This window comes from Hypanus sabinus, chromosome 3 (genome assembly GCF_030144855.1).
Source record: "Hypanus sabinus isolate sHypSab1 chromosome 3, sHypSab1.hap1, whole genome shotgun sequence".
NCBI classification, from domain to species: domain Eukaryota; kingdom Metazoa; phylum Chordata; class Chondrichthyes; order Myliobatiformes; family Dasyatidae; genus Hypanus; species Hypanus sabinus.
The window spans coordinates 162,009,874-162,032,528 of NC_082708.1; the positions used below are offsets into that span (position 1 = coordinate 162,009,874).

General features: G+C 48.0%; 1 protein-coding gene across 4 annotated transcripts in view; it reads left to right on the top strand.

The window, feature by feature from the left end:
• The window catches only part of LOC132391842 (nuclear factor NF-kappa-B p105 subunit-like), a 124,736-nt gene that overhangs the window by 58,163 nt on the left and 43,918 nt on the right, over positions 1-22,655 (top strand). For all 4 annotated transcript variants that reach the window (XM_059965518.1, XM_059965516.1, XM_059965517.1 and 1 more), the window contains exons 7-10: positions 236-399; positions 501-659; positions 13,340-13,444; positions 18,842-18,933. In XM_059965518.1, coding sequence (XP_059821501.1) covers positions 236-399; positions 501-659; positions 13,340-13,444; positions 18,842-18,933 — 520 coding nt within the window. The remainder of the gene's footprint in view (positions 1-235; positions 400-500; positions 660-13,339; positions 13,445-18,841; positions 18,934-22,655) is intronic.

Genomic DNA, 22,655 nt, shown 5'->3' on the forward strand with positions numbered 1-22,655 from the left:
GGTCTCGGGGAGGGGAGGGTGTGAGTGGTCTTGGGGAGGGGAGGGTGCAGGTGGACAGAGAGGGGAGGGTGTGGGTGGTCTCGGGGAGGGGAGGGTGTGAGTGGTCTTGGGGAGGGGAGGGTGTGAGTATTCCTGGGAGGGGTGTGGGTGGCCCCAGGAATGGTGAGTGGGTGGTCCGGGGGAGGGTGTTGAAGGCAATCTGCCTCCCCACCCCTGACGGCTGTCACCTCTGCAGGTTCCCAAACCTTGGCATCCTCCACGTGACCAAGAAGAATGTGGCCAGCACCCTGGAGCAGAGGATGATGCAGGCCTACCTGATGGGTTACAACAACGGTGTGGTGATTCACCCGGAGCTCAACCACCGTCACAGCGATGGCTACGGCCCGATGGAGCTGACAGGTCAGTTACGGGGGAAAGCACGGGCCTGATGGGCCCAATGTTGGGGACGGGGGTTGTTTCTGAGCGGTCTGCGGTGACTGGGCCTGTTTTACTGTTTGCAGAGCGGGAGAAGGAGCTGATCCACAGTGCGTCCATCCAGCAGGCGAAGGAAATGGATCTGAGTGTGGTCCGCCTCATGTTCACCGCCCTCCTGCCCGACAGCAGTTGCCGGTTCACCCGCAAGCTGGAGCCTGTCATCTCCGACCCCATCTATGACAGCAGTGAGTTACAGGCCAGAATGGGGAGGGGGGGTGTGCTGGTCGCTCGGTGCATGGGGGTGAAGGTGAGCTGCTGAACTCCCGCCTTCCGGAAGCGGGAGAGCCAGGGAGAACGTCCCGCTGGAGCCGGGCACTGCCCCAGGCCCAGACTGCTGCACAAGAGCCGAGTGGGTGTGTCCAGTATCACCGCAGTTTAGCAGAAGGTGGAGACTCTGGGTCTGGGGTCAGTCCTTAACGCTGGCTCCACGTGTGGTCCCACTGGGCAATGGTGGGTGGTGGGGGCATTGGGCTGTGAAGGTCAGAGGGGACAGTGATGGTTCGTGGGGCTGTGAGCAACGATGGATGGTGGAGGTAATTGTGGTTACTGGGTCCAGTTATGGTCAGTGGGGCAGGGGCAGTGGTGGTCAGTGGGGCAGGGGCAGTGATAGTCATTGGGGCAGGGTTAGTGAGGAGCAGGGGCAGTGATGATCAGTGGGGCTTTATGTAGTGATGGTCAGTGGAGGCTGTGAGTTAGTGGGGGAAGTGCAATGAAAAATTTATTTGCAGCGGCATCACAGGCATAGGGCGTCAGATACAGAACGTTCACCAGGAAAACGTAAATCAAACATAAAGTATACACCAAAGAACAGAAGAAAAACAAAGTCCATTTTAGTGCGAAGAGATCAAAGAGCTGCTACACTGAGCTCAGGATTAGGGCTTTGCCGTTTGGTTTAGGATCTGAATGGTTGAAGGGAAGTAGCTGTTCTTGAATCTGGAGTTGTGAAACCTCAAGCTACTTGACCTGATGGTAGCTGCAGGAAGATGGCATGGCCCGGGTACCAGGGACCTTTGATGATGGCTGTTGTCTTGGTGAGACCACTAGATACCACCGATGGTGGGGAGGGGTGTGCCTGTGATGTATTCTGCCGAGTCCACTACTCTCTGAAGCTTCTTCAGTTCCTGCAAATCCAGATTGCCATAGCAACGCGTGATGTGACCAGCTAGGGTAGTTTCAGCAGTACATTCTGTTACTGGTGGACTGCAGGGGTGGCGGTGAGCTACCCAGATGGAGTACAATAGTGTGTGTGTGTGTCTGTCTGTGTGCGGGTGCGTGCGTGCGTGTGTGTGTGTGCGAGCGCACGCGCGTCCCTTGCAAAGTTGGTGGTCAGCTGCCCACTACTAACCAGTGCCAAAATCTGCTTGAAGACGGAGGGCCAACAGAGACAGGGAGGATGTGAGGGCCAGACAGAAAACACTCTCAATCTTAGTGTATTGAAAAGCCAGTTGTGTTACAGCCTCCTGGCGGAATATGTTTGTTGGTGCCAGGTGGAAACAGGGACAAACCTGCAGCTAGAAGCCCATGGACAGCTGGGGTTTTCCACATGTCTCCATGGGGGAGTCTTTGTTCAGGATGAGCAACCTTTGGACTGGTAGTTCACCAAAACTGAAAGTCATCGCCGTTCTTTCCTCAGTAATGGAAACTTACTGTCACTTTTTAACTGAAGCCTTTATTACTCACTTGTAACTCCCAGTCACCTCAAGTATTGCAGTCACTGGGTTAACAGCACAGTTTAGTCAAAGTGCTGGAAACACAAAAGTCTCCCCGACATTAGATTGGAATGTGAGAGGAGTGTGCCAGAGATGGAGAGACCCCTAGGGAGAGAGAATGTTACAGTGTGGGTGAAGGAAAGAGGGTCACAGTTCTGGGAGGGGCTGAGAGAACATTGCAGTAACAACAAGGAGAAAGGACAGTACAGTATTGAGGAGAGAGAGTGTAAATGAAAGGGTATTATGAAAATTAAAGGGCTTTCGTTTCATTGTTCCTCGCCGCGGACTGACATCAGACTGGACCAATATGAAATAGATGCTATTGTTGACAATGAGAGGGTTGCCAAAATCGCAGGGTGTTCTTGATCAGCTGAGTCAGTAGGCAGTAAAACGCCAAACGGTTTTTATTGAAGATAAGTGTGAGGCGTTGCATTGTGTGGATACAAATGAGGCTTGGACTTTCACGAGGAATGGTGGAGCCCTGGGGAGTGCTGCAGAACAGACAGGAATGCAGATGAATTAAAGGTAGACAGGGTGGTGAAAAGGACTTTTGGTATGTTAGCCTTCATCAGTCAGGGCAGTAAGCATGGAATTTGGCACGTTATGCTGCTGTTGCACAAGACATTTTGTGGCTGCACTTGGGGTATTTTATTGAGCTTTGGTTACCCATTATAAGATAGATATAATAAAGCTGGAAAATCGCAGATTTCTGAGAATGTTGCCTAGACTCGAGGGACTGAGTTATTTGGAGAGGATGGGCAGGCTAGGACTTTATTCATCAAAAGTAAGGGACTGAGAAGTGACCTCTTAGAGGTGCATAAAATCACAAGTGGCCTAGGTATGGTGAATGGGCAGTTTGCTAGCTAGAGAGAATCAAAACCTCAAGGGCACAGGATTAATATGAGAGCAGAAAGATTTAAAGGGGTCTAGAGGGGCCATAACTTTACACAGAGGGCAGTGACTATCTGTAACAATGATGAGAGGAAATTGTTCAGGTGGCGCATACAACAGTACAGCACAGGAGTAGGCCACAATGTTGTACTAAACTAATTAAATTAGTAACCAAACGGCCAACTAAACTCATCCCTTCTGCCTACACAACGTCCATGTCCTTACATCTCCCTCACATTCACATGCTTATCTAAACATCCCTGAAAAATCGCTCATGTATGTCAAACCACAAACAAGAGAAGATCTGCAGATGCTGTAAATCCAAGCAACACACACTCCGGCTGGTGGCGTAGCGGCATCAGCGCTGGACTTCGCGGTTTGAATCCGGCCGCCTCCCTTGCTCGCTCTCCATCTGTGCTTGGGTTGATTGTTGAGCTATCAACTCAATCTCATTAAAAAAAAACCTGGAGAGGGATGGGCAAAGACACGCCGTACAATGAGCAAACACCAAAAAGATTGGTGCAAAAAGCTTGTCATGATGGTGCCCCGACCAGGAGTTAAGGGCGCACACACACACGCGCGCACACGCAATTCACCATCAAACCCGCAGATAAGGGAGGTGCCTGTAGTAAGTAGCCTGGCGTACTGACCTCCACCTTGCCGAGGCCCAGCACCAACTCTCAGACACCTCCTCTTACTTACTCCTCGAACAGGACCCCACAAAGGAACACCAGGCCATCATCTCCCACACCATCACCGACCTTATAGACTCTGGGGATCTCCTATCCACTGCCACCAATCTCATAGTTCCTGCAGCCACCGTTTCTACCTCCTACCCAACACTTAGAAACCCACTTGTCCAGGTAGACCCATTGTTTTAGCTCATATCGGCATACCTCGACTCTGTTTTATCCCCCTGGTTCAGTCCCTTCCCACCTACATCCGTGACACATCACACACTCTTGATCTTTTCAAGGATTTCAAGTTCCCTGGCCCCATTTTTACTACGGACCTCCACCCCCACCAGGAAGCTCTCTGTTGTTTTCTGGGCGCCAGACCTAACCAGTTCCCCTCCACCACCACTCTCCTCCACAGAGCAGAACTGGTCCTCACTCTAAATAGTTTCTCCTTTGGCTCCTCCCACTTCCTTCAAACAAAAGGGGTAGCCATGGGCACTCGCATGGGTCCCAGATATGCCTGCCTGCTTGTCGGCTACAGTCCATGTTCCAAACCTACACTGGTGACCGTCCCGCACTTTTCCTACGTTATATTGACGACTGCATTGGCACTGCTTCCTGCACCCATGCTGAACTTGTCAACTTCATTCACTTTGCCTCCAACTTCCACCCCACCCTCAAATTCACTTGGTCCATTTCAGACACCTCCCTTCCCTTCCTCAATCTCACTGTCTCTATCTCCGGAGACAGCTTATCCACCGATATCTATTACAAACCCACAGACTCTCACAACTACCTGGACTACACCTCATCCCACCATAATACTTGTAAAAACGCCATCCCCTTTTGTCAATTCCTCCATCTCCACAGCATCTGCTCTCAGGATGAAGCTTTTCATTCTAGAAATAAGGAAATGTCCTCCTTTTTCAAAGAAAGGGGTTTCCTTTCCTCCACCATCAATGCTGCCCTTAACAGCGTTTCTTCCATTTCATGCACATCTGCTCATACCCTATCCTCCTGCCACCTTACCAGGGATAGGGTTCCACCCCACCAGCTTTCACGTCCAGCATGTAATTCTCCGTAACTTCCACCACCTCTAACGGGATCTCACCACAGAGCACATCTTTCCCTCCCCCCCCCCCCCCACTTTCTACTTTCCGCAGGGATCGCTCCTTACACAACTCCCTTGTCCATTTGTTTCCCCCCCCCCCCCACTGATCTCCCTCCTGGTACTTATCCTTGCAAGCGGAACGAGTGCTACTCCTGCCCCTACACCTCCCTCCCTCACCACCACTGACACTTCACCTGTTGGGGTCATTTACTGTGTCTGGTGCTCCTGGTGTGGCTTCCTGTATATCAGTGAGACCCAACATCGATTGGGAGACTGCTTCATCGAGTATCTATGTTCCATCTGCCAGAAGAAGCAGGATCTCCCAGTGGCCACCCATTTTAATTCTATTTCCCATTCCCATTCCAATATGTCCATCCATGGCCTCCTCCACTGTCATGATGAGGCCACACATAGGTTGGAGGAACAACACCTTATATTCCATTTGGACATCCTCTAACCTGACAGCATGAATATCGATTTCTCAAATTTCTGGTAATGCCCCCCAACCCGCCCCCACCTCCATTTCCCATCCCCTTTTCCCTCTCTCACCTCATCTCACCAATCAACTTCCTATCTCTTTACTCCATCCCTCCCCCTCCAAATTTCACCTATAGCGTTTCTCTCTCCCTCCCCCCACCTTTTAAATCTACTCCTCAGCCTTTTCTCTCCAGTCCTGCCGAAGGGTCTCGGCCCGAAATGTCGACTGTACTTTTTTTCCACTGATGCTGCCTGGCCTGCTGAGTTCCTCCCAGCATTTTGTGTGTATTGCTTGCTAATGTATATGCCTCTTCCACCATCCCAGGCAATGCACCCCAGACACCCACTGCTCTCTGTATAAATAAACCTGCCGCTCACATCTCCTTTGAACATTCCCCCCTCACCACAAATGCATGCCCTCTGGTATTAAGACATTTCAATCCTGGGGAAAAGATGATGTCTTTCTAGTCTGTGCTTCTCATAATCTTATAAGTTTCTATCAGATCTCCTGTCAGCCTCTACCACTCCAGAGAAAACAACCACCTTCATCTGAGCTCTCGTTATAGCACATGCCCTCTAATCCAGGCACCTTCCTAGTAAATCTTTTCTGCATCATTTCCAAAGCCTGAACATCCTTCTTATAACAGAGTGGCAGGAACAATATGTAATACTCCAGATGCGATCTAATTAGAGTTTTATAAAGCTGCAACATAACTTCCTGACTTTCGAACTTAATGCCTTGACTAATAAAGGCAAACATGCCCTATGCCGTCTTAACCATTCTATCAACCTGTGTTGCTATTTTCAGGGAGCTATGAACTTGGACCACAGGATCCCTCTACCCATCATGTCTCTTTACATTGTGCATCACTCCATCTGTGGGTTAAACTCCATCTGCCATTTCTCCACCCATATGTACAACTGATCTTTATTCCGCTGTATTCTTTGCCAGTCTTCTGTGCTCTCGACACCACCACTTTTCGTATCATCTGCAAACTTGCTAACCCACCCATCTACATTTTCATCCAGGTCATTTATATACATCACAAGCAGCAGAGGTCCCAGTACAGATCCCTGTGGAACACCACTGATCACAGTCCTCCAGCTACAATAGTTCCCTTCGATCCCTATCCTCTGTCCTCCGTGGTCTGCGGTCTTCTCCTATCAGATTTCTTGTTTTCAGCTCTTTGCCTCTTCCATCTATTACCTCCCACCAATCACATCATTCCCCTTCCAACCCCTTCCACAACCCTCTTGCCTTCCCCTCCTTACCTGAATTCATCTATCACTGCAACCTCAAGCACCTCTCCCTCCCCTCGCCTCTTCCTTTCCAGTCCTGATGAGGAGTCTTATCCAAAGGTGTCCACAATTCATTTGCCTCCACCGAAGCTGTCTGACCCACTGGGCTCCTCAGCATTCCGTGTGTGTAGGTCCAAGGACAGGAAAGGTTTACAGGGATATGGGCCAAGTGTAGGCAACTGGGACTAGCTTAGATTGGCATCTTGGTCAGCATGGATGAGTTGGGCTGAAGGGCCTGACTGACAGTGGGCTGCAGTGGTTTGTTTCTGTACCAGTCTCAGTTCTCAGACAGAAGGAACTCCTGGGGTCAGGCCAGAATCAACCCTGGAAATTAGAGTCCCAACTCAGAAGTGACTAGTCTTTCATTGTAACACTGAGGGGTTAATGTGTGAGGAGCATTTGACGGCTCTGGGTCTGTACTTACTGGAGTTTAGAAGAATGGGGGGGGTAGCCTAGAATGGAATGGGAAGCCTACCGAATATTGAAAGGGTTGGACAGAGTGGATGTGGAGAGGATGTTATAGTGGAAGAGTCTCGGACCAGAAGGCACAGCCTGGGTAGAAAACGTTCCTTTAGAACAGAGATGAGGAGTGATTTCTTTAGTTAGAGAGTGGTGAATCCGTGGATCCAGGCTGCTGCTGTTCATGCCGCTGACTCACAACTGCATTGCCAGAACCAGCTGAAACCACGTCATCAAGCTCGCTGATGATACGACAGTGCTTGGCCTCATCAGCAACAATAATGAGTAAGCATACAGAGAGGAGTTAGAGAGGTTTGTCAAATGGTGTGTGAACAACAGCCTGAGTCTCAACATGAACAGGACAAAAAAGATGATTGTGAAATTCAGGAAGGCACATGTCGACCACTCTCCACTGAACGTCACTGGAGAGAGTGAAGAGTATCAAGTTTCTTGGTGTGCACAAAACAGACAGTCTAACCTGGACCCACAACAGCTCCTTGTTAGTCAAGAAGGCACAGCAGTGTCTACACTTGCAGCAGAGATTATGGTGTACAAGGCTTCCTGGCCCCATCCTAATAACTTACTGTAGGAGCACCATCAAGGGTGTTCTGTCTGGCTGCGCCATTGTGTGGTACGCAGTCTGCAGGACTTCAGGCCACAAGGCCCTACAGAAAATAGGAAACGGCACTGAGTGGATCACTGGGCACTGCCGCCTCTGTTTGTGACATTCGAGATTTTAAAAAAGCACAGCGCACACTCTTCACAAGAGGAGGGAAACACTGAGTATAAAAGAGGCGCAGCACACATTTTTTCAGAAGAGGGAGAGAGAAACGATCAAATTTTTTAAAAGGCAGAAAATGGAGGAAATTCATGGGCTCATAAACAGTGCAAGATGATGATAAAATAATAAATTTTTAAAAAGCAGAAATGGTTGTCTACATTGGAAAGATAGATGCATTTGACTGCATAGGAGATAACTGAGTCATGTACATTCAATGAATTACGCAGTGTTTTGGAGCAAATGAGAACTGAGTGCCAGTTTTGCTGAGTGTAATGGTTGGAAAATCTTACAGTTTGCTTAGAAGTTTGACTGCTCCAACCAAACTAGCTGGAATGAGCTTTGCAGATATCATGGAAATAATCAGAAACATTTAAAACCAAAACCATTGTTGATTGCAGAACGCTTTAAGTTTCATAAATGGAATCAAAAGGAAGGGGAGTCTATTTCAGCTTACGTGGCTGAATTGAAGAAATTGTCTGAGCATTTCCAGTTCAGTAATGGGCTTAATGATGTACTGAGAGATCATTTAGATTGTGTATCTTAGAAGAAAACATTTAAAGTCGACTCTTAACTGAAGCACAGCTTACATTTGAAAAGAGCAGCTGAAATTGCTGTATCAATGGAAATAGCAGCCAGTGACTCAATGGAGTTGCAATCGGGAATGAAAGTAAGCATGTACAAAATTGCGACATCAAAACAGAAACCTGCCTTGCTGAACAAATCGCATTACCATTTTGACAGGGGCTCACATACACCAGACCAATGCAGGTTTAAAGGTGAAACTTGCGGAAAATCCAACAAAGTAGGACACATACAAAGAGCATGTTGGGCAGACAGAAATAAATGGACTGCGCAGGGATGACATCACTGTTACCAGTGAGGATGACAAAGAACATCTCCAAAATCTAAAGACTGTGTTACAAAGATTATGGGCTCAGAGTACGACACAACATTTCTTTAAACCAAGCATCGCTCACTGTGGTCACACCAGTGACGCACGAGCATTACACAAGTATGCTGAGAAAATTCAAACAATTATGGATCCCCCAAGGCCAAAGGATCTGTCAAAGTTGTGGTCCTTTTTAGTATCTGTCAATTACTCTAACAGGTTCCTGCCAAGCCTGGCTACTGTGCTGCACCCCTTGAACTCATTACTACAGATCGGGACGAAATGGCAATGGACAAAGCAGTGTGGGGTGGCTTTCTAAAAGGTAAAGGAAATGATGACGTCAGACACCGTACTGACAGATATGATCCACATTGTCCAGTGAAGCTTGTCTGTGATGCCTTGCCCAACAGTAAAGGTGTAGTCATGTCACATGTTATTAGTGATGGATGTGAACTCTCCATAGCCTTTGCATCACGTTCTCTTACTGCCGCAAAGAAAAATTGCTCAGAGAGGCCTTGAGTCTGGTTTAGGATCTAAAACATTTCAACCACTACTTATATGGGAGAAACTTTACCCTCACTACCAATCATCAACCACAGTGTTCCCTCTAATTTGTAATGACCAGTGTGTGCAAAAATCTTGTGCAATTTTTGCCCAGAGAACAATATGTGCACACTGAATAATTTCTTCAATAAAAACTGTATAAACTTGCGAGATTGAGTTGTAATCCCACCCCAAGCCCCAGTTTGCTGTGTAATTTGCTGCCCCTTTACAGATTAGTGCCATGAAATAACAGACAATACACCGCATATGATTAAAGATTATATTTATAAATCTTATTTTGACTAAAGGGTTAGTAAAGAAAAGAACAAAAAATAAATAAGAGGGCCCATTTTAATTGAACAGCTCAAAGTTTCCCCATAGTCACCAATCCTCAATCAATTTCGCCCCTGGCTTCGTCAAATCGTGTTCCCTCTCTGGGTTGAATCTTATACCTCTTCTCTCCTGCGTCTACCCTCTTCATCTCTTCTCGAGCAAAGCCCCAGGCCCAACCTTACTGTCCCTCACCAGAGAACCCCCCCCCCTTAATTCAACCATCCTAATTGGGTGGCACACATTTCTCCTCATCCCTTATCTTCAACAATAATCCAGACAAGCTGAAAATAGAACAGACTGCTCGTACAGAACTGCTAAATGAAATACATACAGCATAACAGTAAAAATATGAACCAGGTCATTACACCATAAAAAAGAACCCACAAAAGAAAGAATAAAATAACCCATAAAAAGACCGTCAAACACCCAATGTGCAATGACAAAAAAAACATGCAAATAGTAACTGTAAGCAAATAGTGTTTCTGAACCGAAGTCTGCGAGACAGTCCCATAGTTCAGCACAGAGCTGAATAAATGTCATGGAGCAGCGATCTGAACCAGTCCCCCCTTGCCTTGGGCCCCTACACCCAGACCTTTTCAATCTGGTCTGGCACTTAAAGCTCTGTCCAAACATCGGGTTTGACCGCTTGGAACAGTGATCTGAACCGGCTTGCTCCTCGCCACCCTGACCTTCTCCATCTGAACAACAGGTTCTACCGGTTGGATGTGCAGGACTTTGCTGGCCAGTAAATCTCTGTCTGAACAACAGGTTCTGCCACTTGGAAATGCTGGACTTCGCTGCCTCGATTTGGCCTGTGAAGCTCTGTCCAAACAACAGACTCTGCCGCTTGGATAGGCAGGACTTTGCCACCTCAATTCGGCCTATAAATCTCTGTCTGAACATCGTGTTCAGTAGCACTGTTGAGCCTGGACCCCACAGTTATGATTCAACCTGTGCCCGACCTTTCACACTCTTCCATGCTGTCAGCAATGGACCTGCCACCTCACCTTGCCTCGGTTCTGCCACATCAAATTGCCTCCAAGTCAAAAAGGAAGTTACAGACTATTACTTACGATGATCATTTGCCAGAAAAAGTGTGGGCAACAAAGTATTTAGTTGCTTTCTTTGTTTCGTGAGCCACCAGCACCATCTTAAAATGGGAAAATCATCTTAACCAGGAGCTTCACTCCTGGACAAGTAGACCTGGCGAGAGACTACAGAGATCAGCTGAGGAAAGTTGGCCAAAAGTGGGCACTTGGAAAGATTAAGGACAGAACTGGATCACTCTCCTACACCTTGGAGGTTGCATCTGCTGTTGTCTGGAAACCACACATCACATCTCAGTTGAGGAGCACAGTCAATTGTTAATAAAGAAAGATGTCCAGAGCTGTCACACCCTCTTCTTGTAGTCTAAGGGACAACCGCTACAGCCGCCACGGACGGAGGAGGCCTCTTTCATAGCCACAAGTCTGTCCTGTCACGTGGTCAATATATACAGTATACTAGAGAGCAGTACAGTTACACGTTTGAGTTGAGCTGCTTGCTATATAGTGTTGGAGTTTATAGCCAAGCAGGAAGGAGTGTTGTGTATTTAATATTTCAGTGATAATTGAATAATGTTGTTTGATTATGCTTCCTTTGTTGCTTACATAATTCATTACAGGTTATATATAAAAGCACGTGAATAGCATACGTCATTATGCCTTGACATCATAAGTGCGTGCTTCGCAACAGTAAAAACAAAATGTACATAATTTATCCCCAGCTCCGTGTTGTTCTTTCAATCAGTTTTATATTTTGCAGTTACAAAACATAACCCTCAGTGTGATATATGTATTGTGGGTACACCAGGGTCTGGAGAAGCATTGTTCCATTTCACAAACACGAGGAAATCTGCGGATGCTGGAAATTCAAGCAACACACACAAAATGCCGGTGGAACGTAGCAGGCCAGGCAGCATCTATAGGAAGAAGTACAGTCGATGTTTCGGGCCGGGTCCCTTCGTCAGGACAAACTGAAAAAAGAGATAGTAAGAGATTTGAGAGGGGGAGGGGGAGATCCAAAACGATAGGAGAGGACAGGAGGGGGAGCGATGAAGCTAAGAGCTGGAAAGGTGATTGGCAAAAGGGATACGCAGCTGGAGAAGGGAGAGGATCATGGGACGGGAGGCCTAGGGAGGGGAGCACCAGAGGGAGATGGAGAGCAGGCAAGGAGTGATTGTGAGAGGGACAGGGAGAGAAAAAAGGGGAAAATAATAAATGAACAAACAAATAAATAAATTCCCAGTGGCCACAAATTTTAATTCCACGTCCCATTCCCATTCTGACATGTCTATCCATGGCCTCCTCTACTGTCAAGGTGAAGCCACACTCAGGTTGGAGGAACAACACCTTATATTCCATCTGGGTAGCCTCCAACCCGATGGCTTAAACATTTATTTCTCTCACTTCTGTTAATGCCTCTCCTCCCCTTCTTACCCCATCCCTTATTTATTTATTTATTTATTTGTTCGTTCATTTATTATTTCTCTCTCTCTCTCTCTCTCTCTCTCTCTCTCTCCCTCCTCCCCCCCTGCTCTCCATCTCCCTCTGGTGCTCCCCTCCCTAGGCCTCCCGTCCCATCATCCTCTCCCTTCTCCAGCTGTGTATCCCTTTTGCCAATCACCTTTCCAGCTCTTAGCTTCATCGCTCCCCCTCCTGTCCTCTCCTATCATTTCTGATCTCCCCCTCCCCCTCCCACTTTCAAATCTCTTACTATCTCTTCTTTCAGTTTGTCCTGACGAAGGGTCTCGGCCTGAAACATCGACAGTGCTTCTTCTTATAGATGCTGCTGTGTTCCATCAGTATTTTGTGTGTGTTGCATTGTTTCATTTGTTTTCTTAAATTTTTATATATAAAATATTATAGTGTGTGTGTGTGTGTGTGTGTGTGTGTGTGTGTTTAGTGTGTATCTGTGCAAACAGATGCAATAAAATTGAAATTGAACTTGAACTGGAATTCATTGCCACAGATATCTGTAGAGGCCAAGTCATTGGGTATATTTAATGCAGAGCTGAATTAGTAAGAGTGTCAAAGGTTATGGGTAGAAGTCAGGAAAACGGGACTGAGAGGGAAAATAAACCCATCATGATGAAATGGTGGAGCAGCCGCTGGGCAAGATGGCTGAATTCTGCTCCTATGTATTAAGGGCCAAGACTGCTGTCAGTAACCAGCCTCCACATCGACCCACAGTGCTGGGTAAAATACATTCCCGCTAGAGAGCAAGGCACAGAACAGTGCTGGTGTGCCCATGGTAGTGCTGAGGGAGGGTGCTGCCCTGGGAATACAGTCATTCTGCTGAATGTTAAACTTTCTCCTGCTGTCTCAGGGATGTGAAGGCTTTCACTAGTCGGCTCCTCTGGGCTATCAACATTCCTAATAACGATTATACCCCAGTCACCCTCACCAGAACACATCCCTTTAGTCAGTGCTATGATCCTGTTAGTGGGAGCTTGCTGCGCACAGACTGGCTGCCATTTTGCTGAGTGACTCTGTTTCATGGCTGTCCTGAAACTGTGGGTGCAATGGGAGTACAGTGCTGGTGTTTTACAGTGTGAGCTTTACCCAGCGTATCGGTCATGACAAGACACATTCCCCCAGAGACAGGCAAATCTGCCTTGAGATCTCAGAGTACTGACCTTCTGTTCAAATGTTTCAGAGGCACCGAACGCATCGAACCTGAGGATAGTACGGATGGATCGAACGGCTGGGTGTGTTAGCGGGGGCGATGAGGTCTACCTGCTTTGTGATAAAGTCCAGAAAGGTGAGTTTCATTTAGCGCTGGGCATGCAGTGGTAAACATTCAATACTGGTGAACTGATTGGTTCCAGAGACACCATATGCTGGGAGACGACAGGAGACAGGTCAGTATCATGAAAGTGTGGTTAACATCAGGGGCACAGGGTCTCACACCTTACCTGCCTCCGCATTCATCAACCCCTGACCTCGTGGAAATACGAATGCTCAGTATTAGAATGATCATCCTGGCTTTCAGATGTCTACACTTCCTCATTCCTCCCTATCTCTGTAATCCCCTCAGGCTCCTACACTTCTCCCTATCTCTGTAATCCCCTCAGGCTCCTACACCCTGTCTCTATTGCTCCCTCCAGCCCTAACATTTAATCCCCTCCATCCCCTACACCCCTCCTTGCCTCTGAAACCCCCTCCATCCCCTACACCCCTCCTTGCCTCTGAAACCCCCTCCATCCCCTACACCCCTCCTAGCCTCTGAAACCCCCTCCATCCCCTACACCCCTCCTTGTCTCTGTAACCCCTCTGGCCCCTACACTTCTCCCTATCTCTGTAATCCCCTCAGGCTCCTACACCCTGTCTCTATTGCTCCCTCCAGCCCTAACATTTAATCCCCTCCATCCCCTACACCCCTCCTTGCCTCTGAAACCCCCTCCATCCCCTACACCCCTCCTTGTCTCTGTAATCCCTCTGGCCCCTACACTTCTCCCTATCACTGTAATCCCCTCAGGCTCCTACACCCTGTCTCTATTGCTCCCTCCAGCCCTAACATTTAATCCCCTCCATCCCCTACACCCCTCCTTGCCTCTGAAACCCCCTCCATCCCCTACACCCCTCCTTGCCTCTGAAACCCCCTCCATCCCCTACACTCCTCCCTATCACTGTAATCCCCTCAGGCTCCTACACCCTGTCTCTATTGCTCCCTCCAGCCCTACCAGCCTGCCCTATCATTTAACACCCTCTGGCCCCTACACTTCTCCCTATCTCTGTAATCCCCTCAGGCTCCTACACCCTGTCTCTATTGCTCCCTCCAGCCCTACCATTTAATCCCCTCCATCCCCTACACCCCTCCTTGCCTCTGAAACCCCCTCCATCCCCTACACCCCTCCTTGTCTCTGTAACCCCTCTGGCCCCTACACTCCTCCCTATCACTGTAATCCCCTCAGGCTCCTTCACCCTGTCTCTATTGCTCCCTCCAGCCCTAACATTTAATCCCCTCCATCCCCTACACCCCTCCTTGCCTCTGAAACCCCCTCCATCCCCTACACCCCTCCCTATCTCTGTAATCCCCTCAGGCTCCTACACCCTGTCTCTATTGCTCCCTCCAGCCCTACCAGCCTGCCCTATCATTTAACACCCTCTGGCCCCTACACCTCCCTCTCTCTGTAACCCCTTCCATCCCCTACACCCCTCCTTGTCTCTGAAACCCTCTCCATCCCCTACACCCCTCCTTGCCTCTGAAACCCCCTCCATCCCCTACACCCCTCCTTGTCTCTGTAATCCCTCCAGCCCCTACACTTCTCCCTATCACTGTAATCCCCTCAGGCTCCTACACCCTGTCTCTATTGCTCCCTCCAGCCCTACCATTTAATCCCCTCCATCCCCTACACCCCTCCTTGTCTCTGAAACCCCCTCCATCCCCTACACCCCTCCTTGTCTCTGAAACCCCCTCCATCCCCTACACCCCTCCTTGTCTCTGTAATCCCTCCAGCCCCTACACTTCTCCCTATCACTGTAATCCCCTCAGGCTCCTACACCCTGTCTCTATTGCTCCCTCCAGCCCTACCAGCCTGCCCTATCATTTAACACCCTCTGGCCCCTACACCTCCCTCTCTCTGTAACCCCTTCCATCCCCTACACCTCTCCTTGTCTCTGAAACCCTCTCCATCCCCTACACCCCTCCTTGCCTCTGAAACCCCCTCCATCCCCTACACCCCTCCTTGCCTCTGAAACCCTCTCCATCCCCTACACCCCTCCTTGCCTCTGAAACCCTCTCCATCCCCTACACCCCTCCTTGTCTCAGTAACCCTTTCCATCCCCTACACCCCTCCTTGCCTCTGAAACCCCCTCCATCCCCTACACCCCTCCTTGTCTCTGTAATCCCTCCAGCCCCTACACCCCTCCCTATCTCAGTAACCGCCCTCCAGCCCTACACCCCCTCCTTGTCTCTGTAACCCCTCTGGCCCCTACACTTCTCCCTATCTCTGTAATCCCTGCAGGCTCCTTCACCCTGTCTCTATTGCTCCCTCCAGCCCTAACATTTAATCCCCTCCATCCCCTACACCCCTCCTTGTCTCTGTAACCCCCTCCATCCCTACACCCCTCCCTATCTCTGTAACCCTCTCCAGGCTAGGTATACCTTCGGTTCTATCTCTTGGCTCCCCCCCACCCCCCAGTGCAATCATTCCCTCAGCAGATAGGCCTTTCGTGGGCGCCGTGCTCCAGAATTCCCTCCCTCAAACTCGCTCATATTTTTTAATTACAGTTTTTGTTGGCTCTTTGACTTCCTGCTTCCTGTCAGTTTCCTCTGCAGCTCACTGGCCCGTTTTGTCTGAGATTTCTCTCTTGAAATACCTCGGGGACTTTTACTCTGAGGAAGGTGCTGCTATACACAGATACTTGCTGTTGCCAGCACTATGGATTGGATGTGAGGGCCTGACTATCTTGTGCAGTTCCTTGTTTGGAATCTGAGTGGTGAGTTTATTCTCCAACCGAAAGGACAGCCTTGCTCCTGATTGGTCAGGACTGGCGGATTTGAGGAACTGACCCTGACGATTGTGGGTTTCCCCAGTAATGACATCAGGCAATTTTGGCAGCTTACAGGAACTATGTGCACATTGTCCATAACGGAACTCATAGCATGCTCTGTGACCCTGGAAGGACAAATCCTTGGAAGTTCCAACTTTAATGAGGACCTGGGATTGTGAGCAGCTTCTCTGAAGTGGCCCAGATGAACAGAGACAGATACTGAATAAGGCTGGGTGAGGACCTCAGGACCAAGTTCACGCTTGGCAAAGTCCTTCTCACAACACCTGGGGCCTGCTGGCTGAACTGGATCAAAGACCATGGCACTTGTGGCAAGGCAATAAGTCCCCTCTTGGACAGCACACTGAGAGCAGCTGCGACACAGAATGTCCCCTGGGTGGGCACCTCAGTATCCATCACTGAGTGGGGTGATGATGCCACTACTGACCCAAGAGTCTGGGTCCAGGAGAATGAGAGACCGACTGGGTTTGCAGCAACAGGGACAAACACACTGGGGCCTGTGCTCACCCGTCTCCCTGTGGTAGATACTTCTGTCCCTGCGAGTACTGGTAGAGGGGACCGTTGTGGTGCCACAGTCCTGTCTTCACACTGAGAGCACCCCCTGTCATAACGTGTGGACTACACTCGTGATAACTGGGACCTGGGATTCTGGACCCTTGTGGACACTCCTGACAGTGATGGACACTGTGATTAGAGCTCAGGAGCTCAGACGTTGGGCAGGAGGTGGCCAATTACCCCTGGCCTCTAAAAACTGGAGTGGAAGCAACTCTCCCTCGATCCTGAGCAGGGGAAAGGGGTGACACAGACTCAGGACAGACCTGGCAACTCCGTGAGGTGCTGCGGACCATCAGTTCATCCCTCAGTCTGTCACCTCGCGGGCCGGTGTGGCCTCACTCTGCCATGCTGTCAAACCAGGGGAGCCACAGGTCCGGACGGGCTCCAGGATTGAGTGAGCCACAAGTGCAGTCCTTTCACTGCATCCACCATCTGCAAGCTGCAAGCCAGGACTCTGAACACTCTCCACCTCGGGAACAACTTCTACCGCTCTGCCGCCGGATTTCTGAGCGGTATGTGAGCCCGTGAACTCTACCTCACTATTCCTCGTTTGCCACTGGTAATGTTTTATGTCCTGCCCTGTCCTGCTGTCACCATCCAGCAAATCTCATCACCTACACTATCTAAGTGTGAGGCCTCCACTGGTCAGAGTTGACCATGGATATTGTGTCCTAGTTGTCTAGATTCACAGGCACGGGCAGTATAATATGGAGAGCAAGCTGTTGCCTGTGTAGCAAGCTCTTCCTCTCCACACAACTGGTGAACCCAGAGGAACGGCGGAGACCGATATAGTTTAACACCAGCAGCGTCACAGGAGTTGTCAGTCAGTGTTGAACTCAAAGTAGGACTGCCTTCGGGACTCCAGCTACAGATTTTGCCCTCAGGGTTTACTCCCGAAGCCTTCCACACGAGTGGGTATAGCAACAAGATAGTGGAGGATTGAGACCAGAGTTTTCCTTCTCCTAGATGAGCTGCCAAGGTAGGCTGACGTGCCCCATCCGCTCCCATCTGACCTACGGTACATCGGTGTCAATAAATCTGATTCTGAGTATATCTCCAATGACATTGTTTCCTGTTCTTGCTCCATCGATGACGAGTCCCAGCGTTTTCAGCATCTGCATTATTTTGTTTTCCTGCCATTTTGTTATGATTCAGTAGTGGAATCCAAAAGTAATACATTTGCCTAAAGTTTCTGAAAGGGAAGATGTGAACCAATAAATCCCCTGAAGTAGGAACAAAATCCCCTGTTCATCACCTGCCCCGGACATCCACAGCAGGCTCAAAGTTCTGTAGCTCCAAAGGATCAATTTCTCCACCCCAACACCAGAGTCACTTCAGCTCCTGCAATATTTAAAAGGAGTTATGCTGCATGTTATTGGCTTGGAATGTCCCATAACGTGTTGCCACTTTGTCAATAGATTAAAGATGAGCTTTATTTGTCCACTTACGTCAAAACGGTGAAATGCGTTGTTTGCTTCAAATGAAATCAGCAATGATTGCGCTGGGCAGTCTGCAGGTGTCACTGTGCTCTTGGCCCCAACGTAGCATGGCCACAACTCACTAAGTCTAACCCGTGCACCTTTGGAATGTGGGCGGAAACCGGAACACACGGAGGGACTATGTACCAGCTCCTTATTGACGGCTGCAGGAATCGATCTTGCAGCTGACACTGTAATAGTATTCCGCTAACTGTACGCCGCTGTGGTTAGCACCAGGTTCTAATCAGCAGGTAGTTCTGCTGCCTCCGGCTCTTGTGTGCTGTTCCTGAGGAGTTTGCAGGAATTTCCTCACGGCTGCGTGGGGTTTCCCAGTCCCTCCCACATCGTAAGATCAACTGGTTGCTGTAAATAGCTCTGAGAGGGTAAGTGGGTGGCATGAGGAAGGTGGGGGGTGTTGGTGGAAAAATGTGAGAGAGTAGGCTGCAGAGCTGTAGGGAAATGGGGGAGGTGGATGGGCTGATGGGCATGCTGTCCCAGGAACTGCCACAGACGATGGGCTGAAGGGCCACTGATTGACTGTGTTCCTGCTGTTGAACAACTGACGAACAATATTCTCAGTCCCAGTCTTCTGCTGTACCATCTCTATCCAGATGACATCCAAGTTCGCTTCTATGAAGAGGATGAAAATGGAGGGATTTGGGAAGCATTTGGGAACTTTGGTCCAACAGATGTTCATCGACAGGTGAGTGACATTTTGATTTCTCCTGACCCCTGAGGGCTTTCTGGGCTTTAACCTCAATGGTGGTCCAGTGCTGCTGGTCTGTGAATGAGTCCCAGCTCTAACTTTGAGCAGAGTTAACCAGTGTTAATTGGTCTGTCACACAACTGCTGAAGCCAGAGTGCATTAACAGTGTTAATCATTGGACCATAAGATGTAGGAGCAGAGTTGGACCAATCGAGTCTGCTCTGCCATTGCACTGTGGCCGATTTATTATCCCTCTCAACCCCATTTTCCTGCCTTCTCCAGTAACCCTTAACACCCTGACTAATCAAGAAACTGTCAACCTCTGCTTTAAATATACCCAGAGTGTTACGAATTCAGCAACAATAAATATATGAGTGAGGCAGGGTTTTGATAACAAACAAAACATTTATTAAACACTGAAAAACAAACCTCCAAATGTTAACAAATCACTAACGTAACCGGAAATCAGCTGCTGTGCGGCAGCTTAAACAGTTCTTAAAGCGATGTTGCAAAAACAGTTCTTCAAAGTAGTATTGCAAAAGTTCAAAATGCTTACAGTCCATTTAAGGGTGGGACTTTTTAAGACGATTTAAATTCTCTTTCACGTCGTGTTGTTGCGATTCCCAGTCGAACTACTTCCCACGAAGAATTTACGGAGATGGAAAAATGAAATGGCTTAAAGGCACTGACCTTTCCTTTACAAAACTGTACTCAATCCTTTCTGCTATTCACAGGGATTAACACGAGCACAGTCAACGAAATCCTTCCGAATGAGGATCAAACAAGGTCGAACCTGTTTCATCGTTGAAATCGACTTTCCTCGATCTTTTAACTCCCAAACTCCGATCTTCACTCTCCACTAATTCTCAACTAGCAGTATTATAAAGAAACTGCTGGCAATGACCTTTTAAACTTTAGGCATTAAATAAAACTCCATCTTTCAACTAAACTGCGTCATAACATTAAATCACGCAGTGGCATTAAGTCAACATGACAAATCCAGCCATGAACTGCCCCTCCTCACAGGGAGAGGTCCTCCTTTTATACCCTGTAAAAAAAAACCTGTCACATGACCTCTACTGGCGGGAAAATGACGTCACTCCATCACAAGAAGACCATTACCTCAAGTCCAGTATAGCTTCAACACCTGTCACATGACAAGTACACCACTGTCACGTGTCACGGGTATGTAACAAGGTATGACCTCACAGCTGTCTATGGCAATGAATTTCACAGACTCATACCCTCCTCATCTCTGTTCTAAATGGACATCTCTCTATAATGAGGCTGTGCCCTTTGGTCTTAGATTACTCCACTTTAGGAAACATCCTCTCCACATCCAGTCTATCAAGACTTTTCAGTATTCAAAAGGTTTCAAAGAGATTCCCTCCCCTTCCCATGTTCTGAACTCCAGTGAGTACAGGCCCAGAACCATCAAATGTTCCTCATAAGTAAACCTCACAAACCTCCTCTGGACCCTCTCTAATGCCAACACATCTTTTCTTTGATTATGGGCCCAAAATTGCTTACAATATTCCAACTGTGGTTTGAGCAATGCCTTATAAAACCTCACATTACGTCCTTGCTTTTATATTGTCTCCACGACAGACTCAACCTGAAAATTAAACTTTAGGGAATCCTGCACAAGTCCCTTCGCACCTCTGATTTCTGAATTTTCTCTCCATTCAGAAAACAGACCATTCCTTTATTCCTTCTACCAAAATGCATGACCAAACACTTCTATCTGCCAGTTACTTGCCCATTCTCCCAATCTGTCCTTCTGTAGACTGCTTTCTCCCTCAACACTGCTGGCCCTTCCACCTAGCTTTATGTCGTCTGCAAACTTGGCCACAAAGCCTCAATTCAGTCATTCAAATTGTTGACATATAATGTAAAAAGAAGCTGTCACAATACTGACCCCTGTGGAACACCACAAGTCACCAGCAGCCAATCAGAATAGTCTTCTTTATTTCCACTCTTTGCTTCCTGCCAGTCAGCAAACGTTCTATCCATGCTTGTAATACCATGGGCTCTTAACACGTCGAGCAGTCTCATGTGCGGTACCTTGTCAAAGGCCTTCTGAAAGTCCAAGGAAACAACATCCAGTGACTTTTTTTAAATATCTATTCTGTCTGTTATTTCCTCAAAGAATTCCATAAGATTTGTCAGGCAAGATTTCCCTTAAGAAAGCTGTGCTGACTGCACCCTATTTTATCATGTTCCTCCAAGTACCCCAGACCTTATCCTTAATAATGGACTTCAGCATCTTTCTAACCACTCTAGTCTTCACACAGTAACTCCTAGCATCTCACAGTGGTCAAGAACCTCTTCCACCATTCTCTGAGCTATCCCCAGATTAAAGTCCAAGTTCCAGTTGGACCTGTGTAAAAGAGCTGAGGTGTGGCCGAGAACATAGAGGGTAGGATAAAATGTGGAGAAATGGGGGCTCCTCCGCACTGAGGCACACTGGTTAACATTGATGTAGGGTGCGAACACAAGGCACTGAAAACACAAATAAGTAATTAGCCAGTGATATATTGATCTTCATTCGAGAAGGAAGGAGTATTGTAATTATGTAGGACCTTGGTTTGACTACACCCAGGAGAACTGTGTTCAGTTTTGGTTTCCTTACTTAAGTTGCCGCAGAAGGATTGCGGTACAGTTTCATCAGAACCATCCCAGTGACATTTGCTGTGTGTGTGTGTGAGAGAGAGAGAGGGGGGGGGGGGACAGGATCCTCTAGCAATCTCAGTTAAACTTTAATAAGGCTCTTTTGAAAGGATGGGAGGATGTTTCTCTGTCTGAGGAAAGGACACAGTCTCAGAATAAGGGGCGAACTGAGGTGTGGAGAAATTCCATCACTCAGAGGGCAATGCCGTTTTGGAATTCTCTTCCCCACAAAGGGTTGCGTGAGCTTTGGAGTAAAGGAGGGTGAGAGGTGACTTGATAGAAGTATACAAAATGATAGTAAGCATAGATCAAGTGGACAGCCAGAGACTTTTCACCGAGGCAGATGTGGCTAATACAAGAGGGCATATTTTAAGGTGATTGGAGGAAAGTATAGGGAGATGTCAGAGGTCAGTGGAGGGCATTTGGAATGCCTGCCAGTGGGGGGGAGGGGTGGTGGTGGTAGAGCCAGATACTTCAGGGGCTTTAAAGAGACTCTCAGATAGACACATTGATGATAAAAAAAATGGCGGGCTTTGTTGGAGGGAATGGGTTAAATTGATTTTAGAGTAGGTTAAAAGGTTGGCACAACATTGTGGGCTGTACTGTGCTTGTAATGTTCTTTGTACTGTGCTTGTAATGTTCTTTGTTCTGTAACTGTGAATGCTTGATCTGAGTTTGCTCACAGTAGGGAACCATAGATATCCAGCTTTCAAGAGATAGGCAGGGAAGTGGTATTGAGATTGAGGATCGACAGTGGTCTTAATGAATGGGGGCCCAGGTTTTACATGATTTCAAAATATACTTTAGTTATAGTTTGACTTTCAAATTAATTAATATGGAACATTCATGGTAAGATTTTCATTACGAGTTACATTATTCTACCTAGAACGTAGAACAGTGTATTACAGGTCCTTTGGACCACAATGTTGTCCTGAGCTTTTATCATACTCCCAGATCAACCTAAGCCGTCCCTCCATTTCACTGTCATCCACATGTCCAAGGCCCTCTTAAATGGCATTATTTATAATGCATTTATTAAAAGTGAGTGC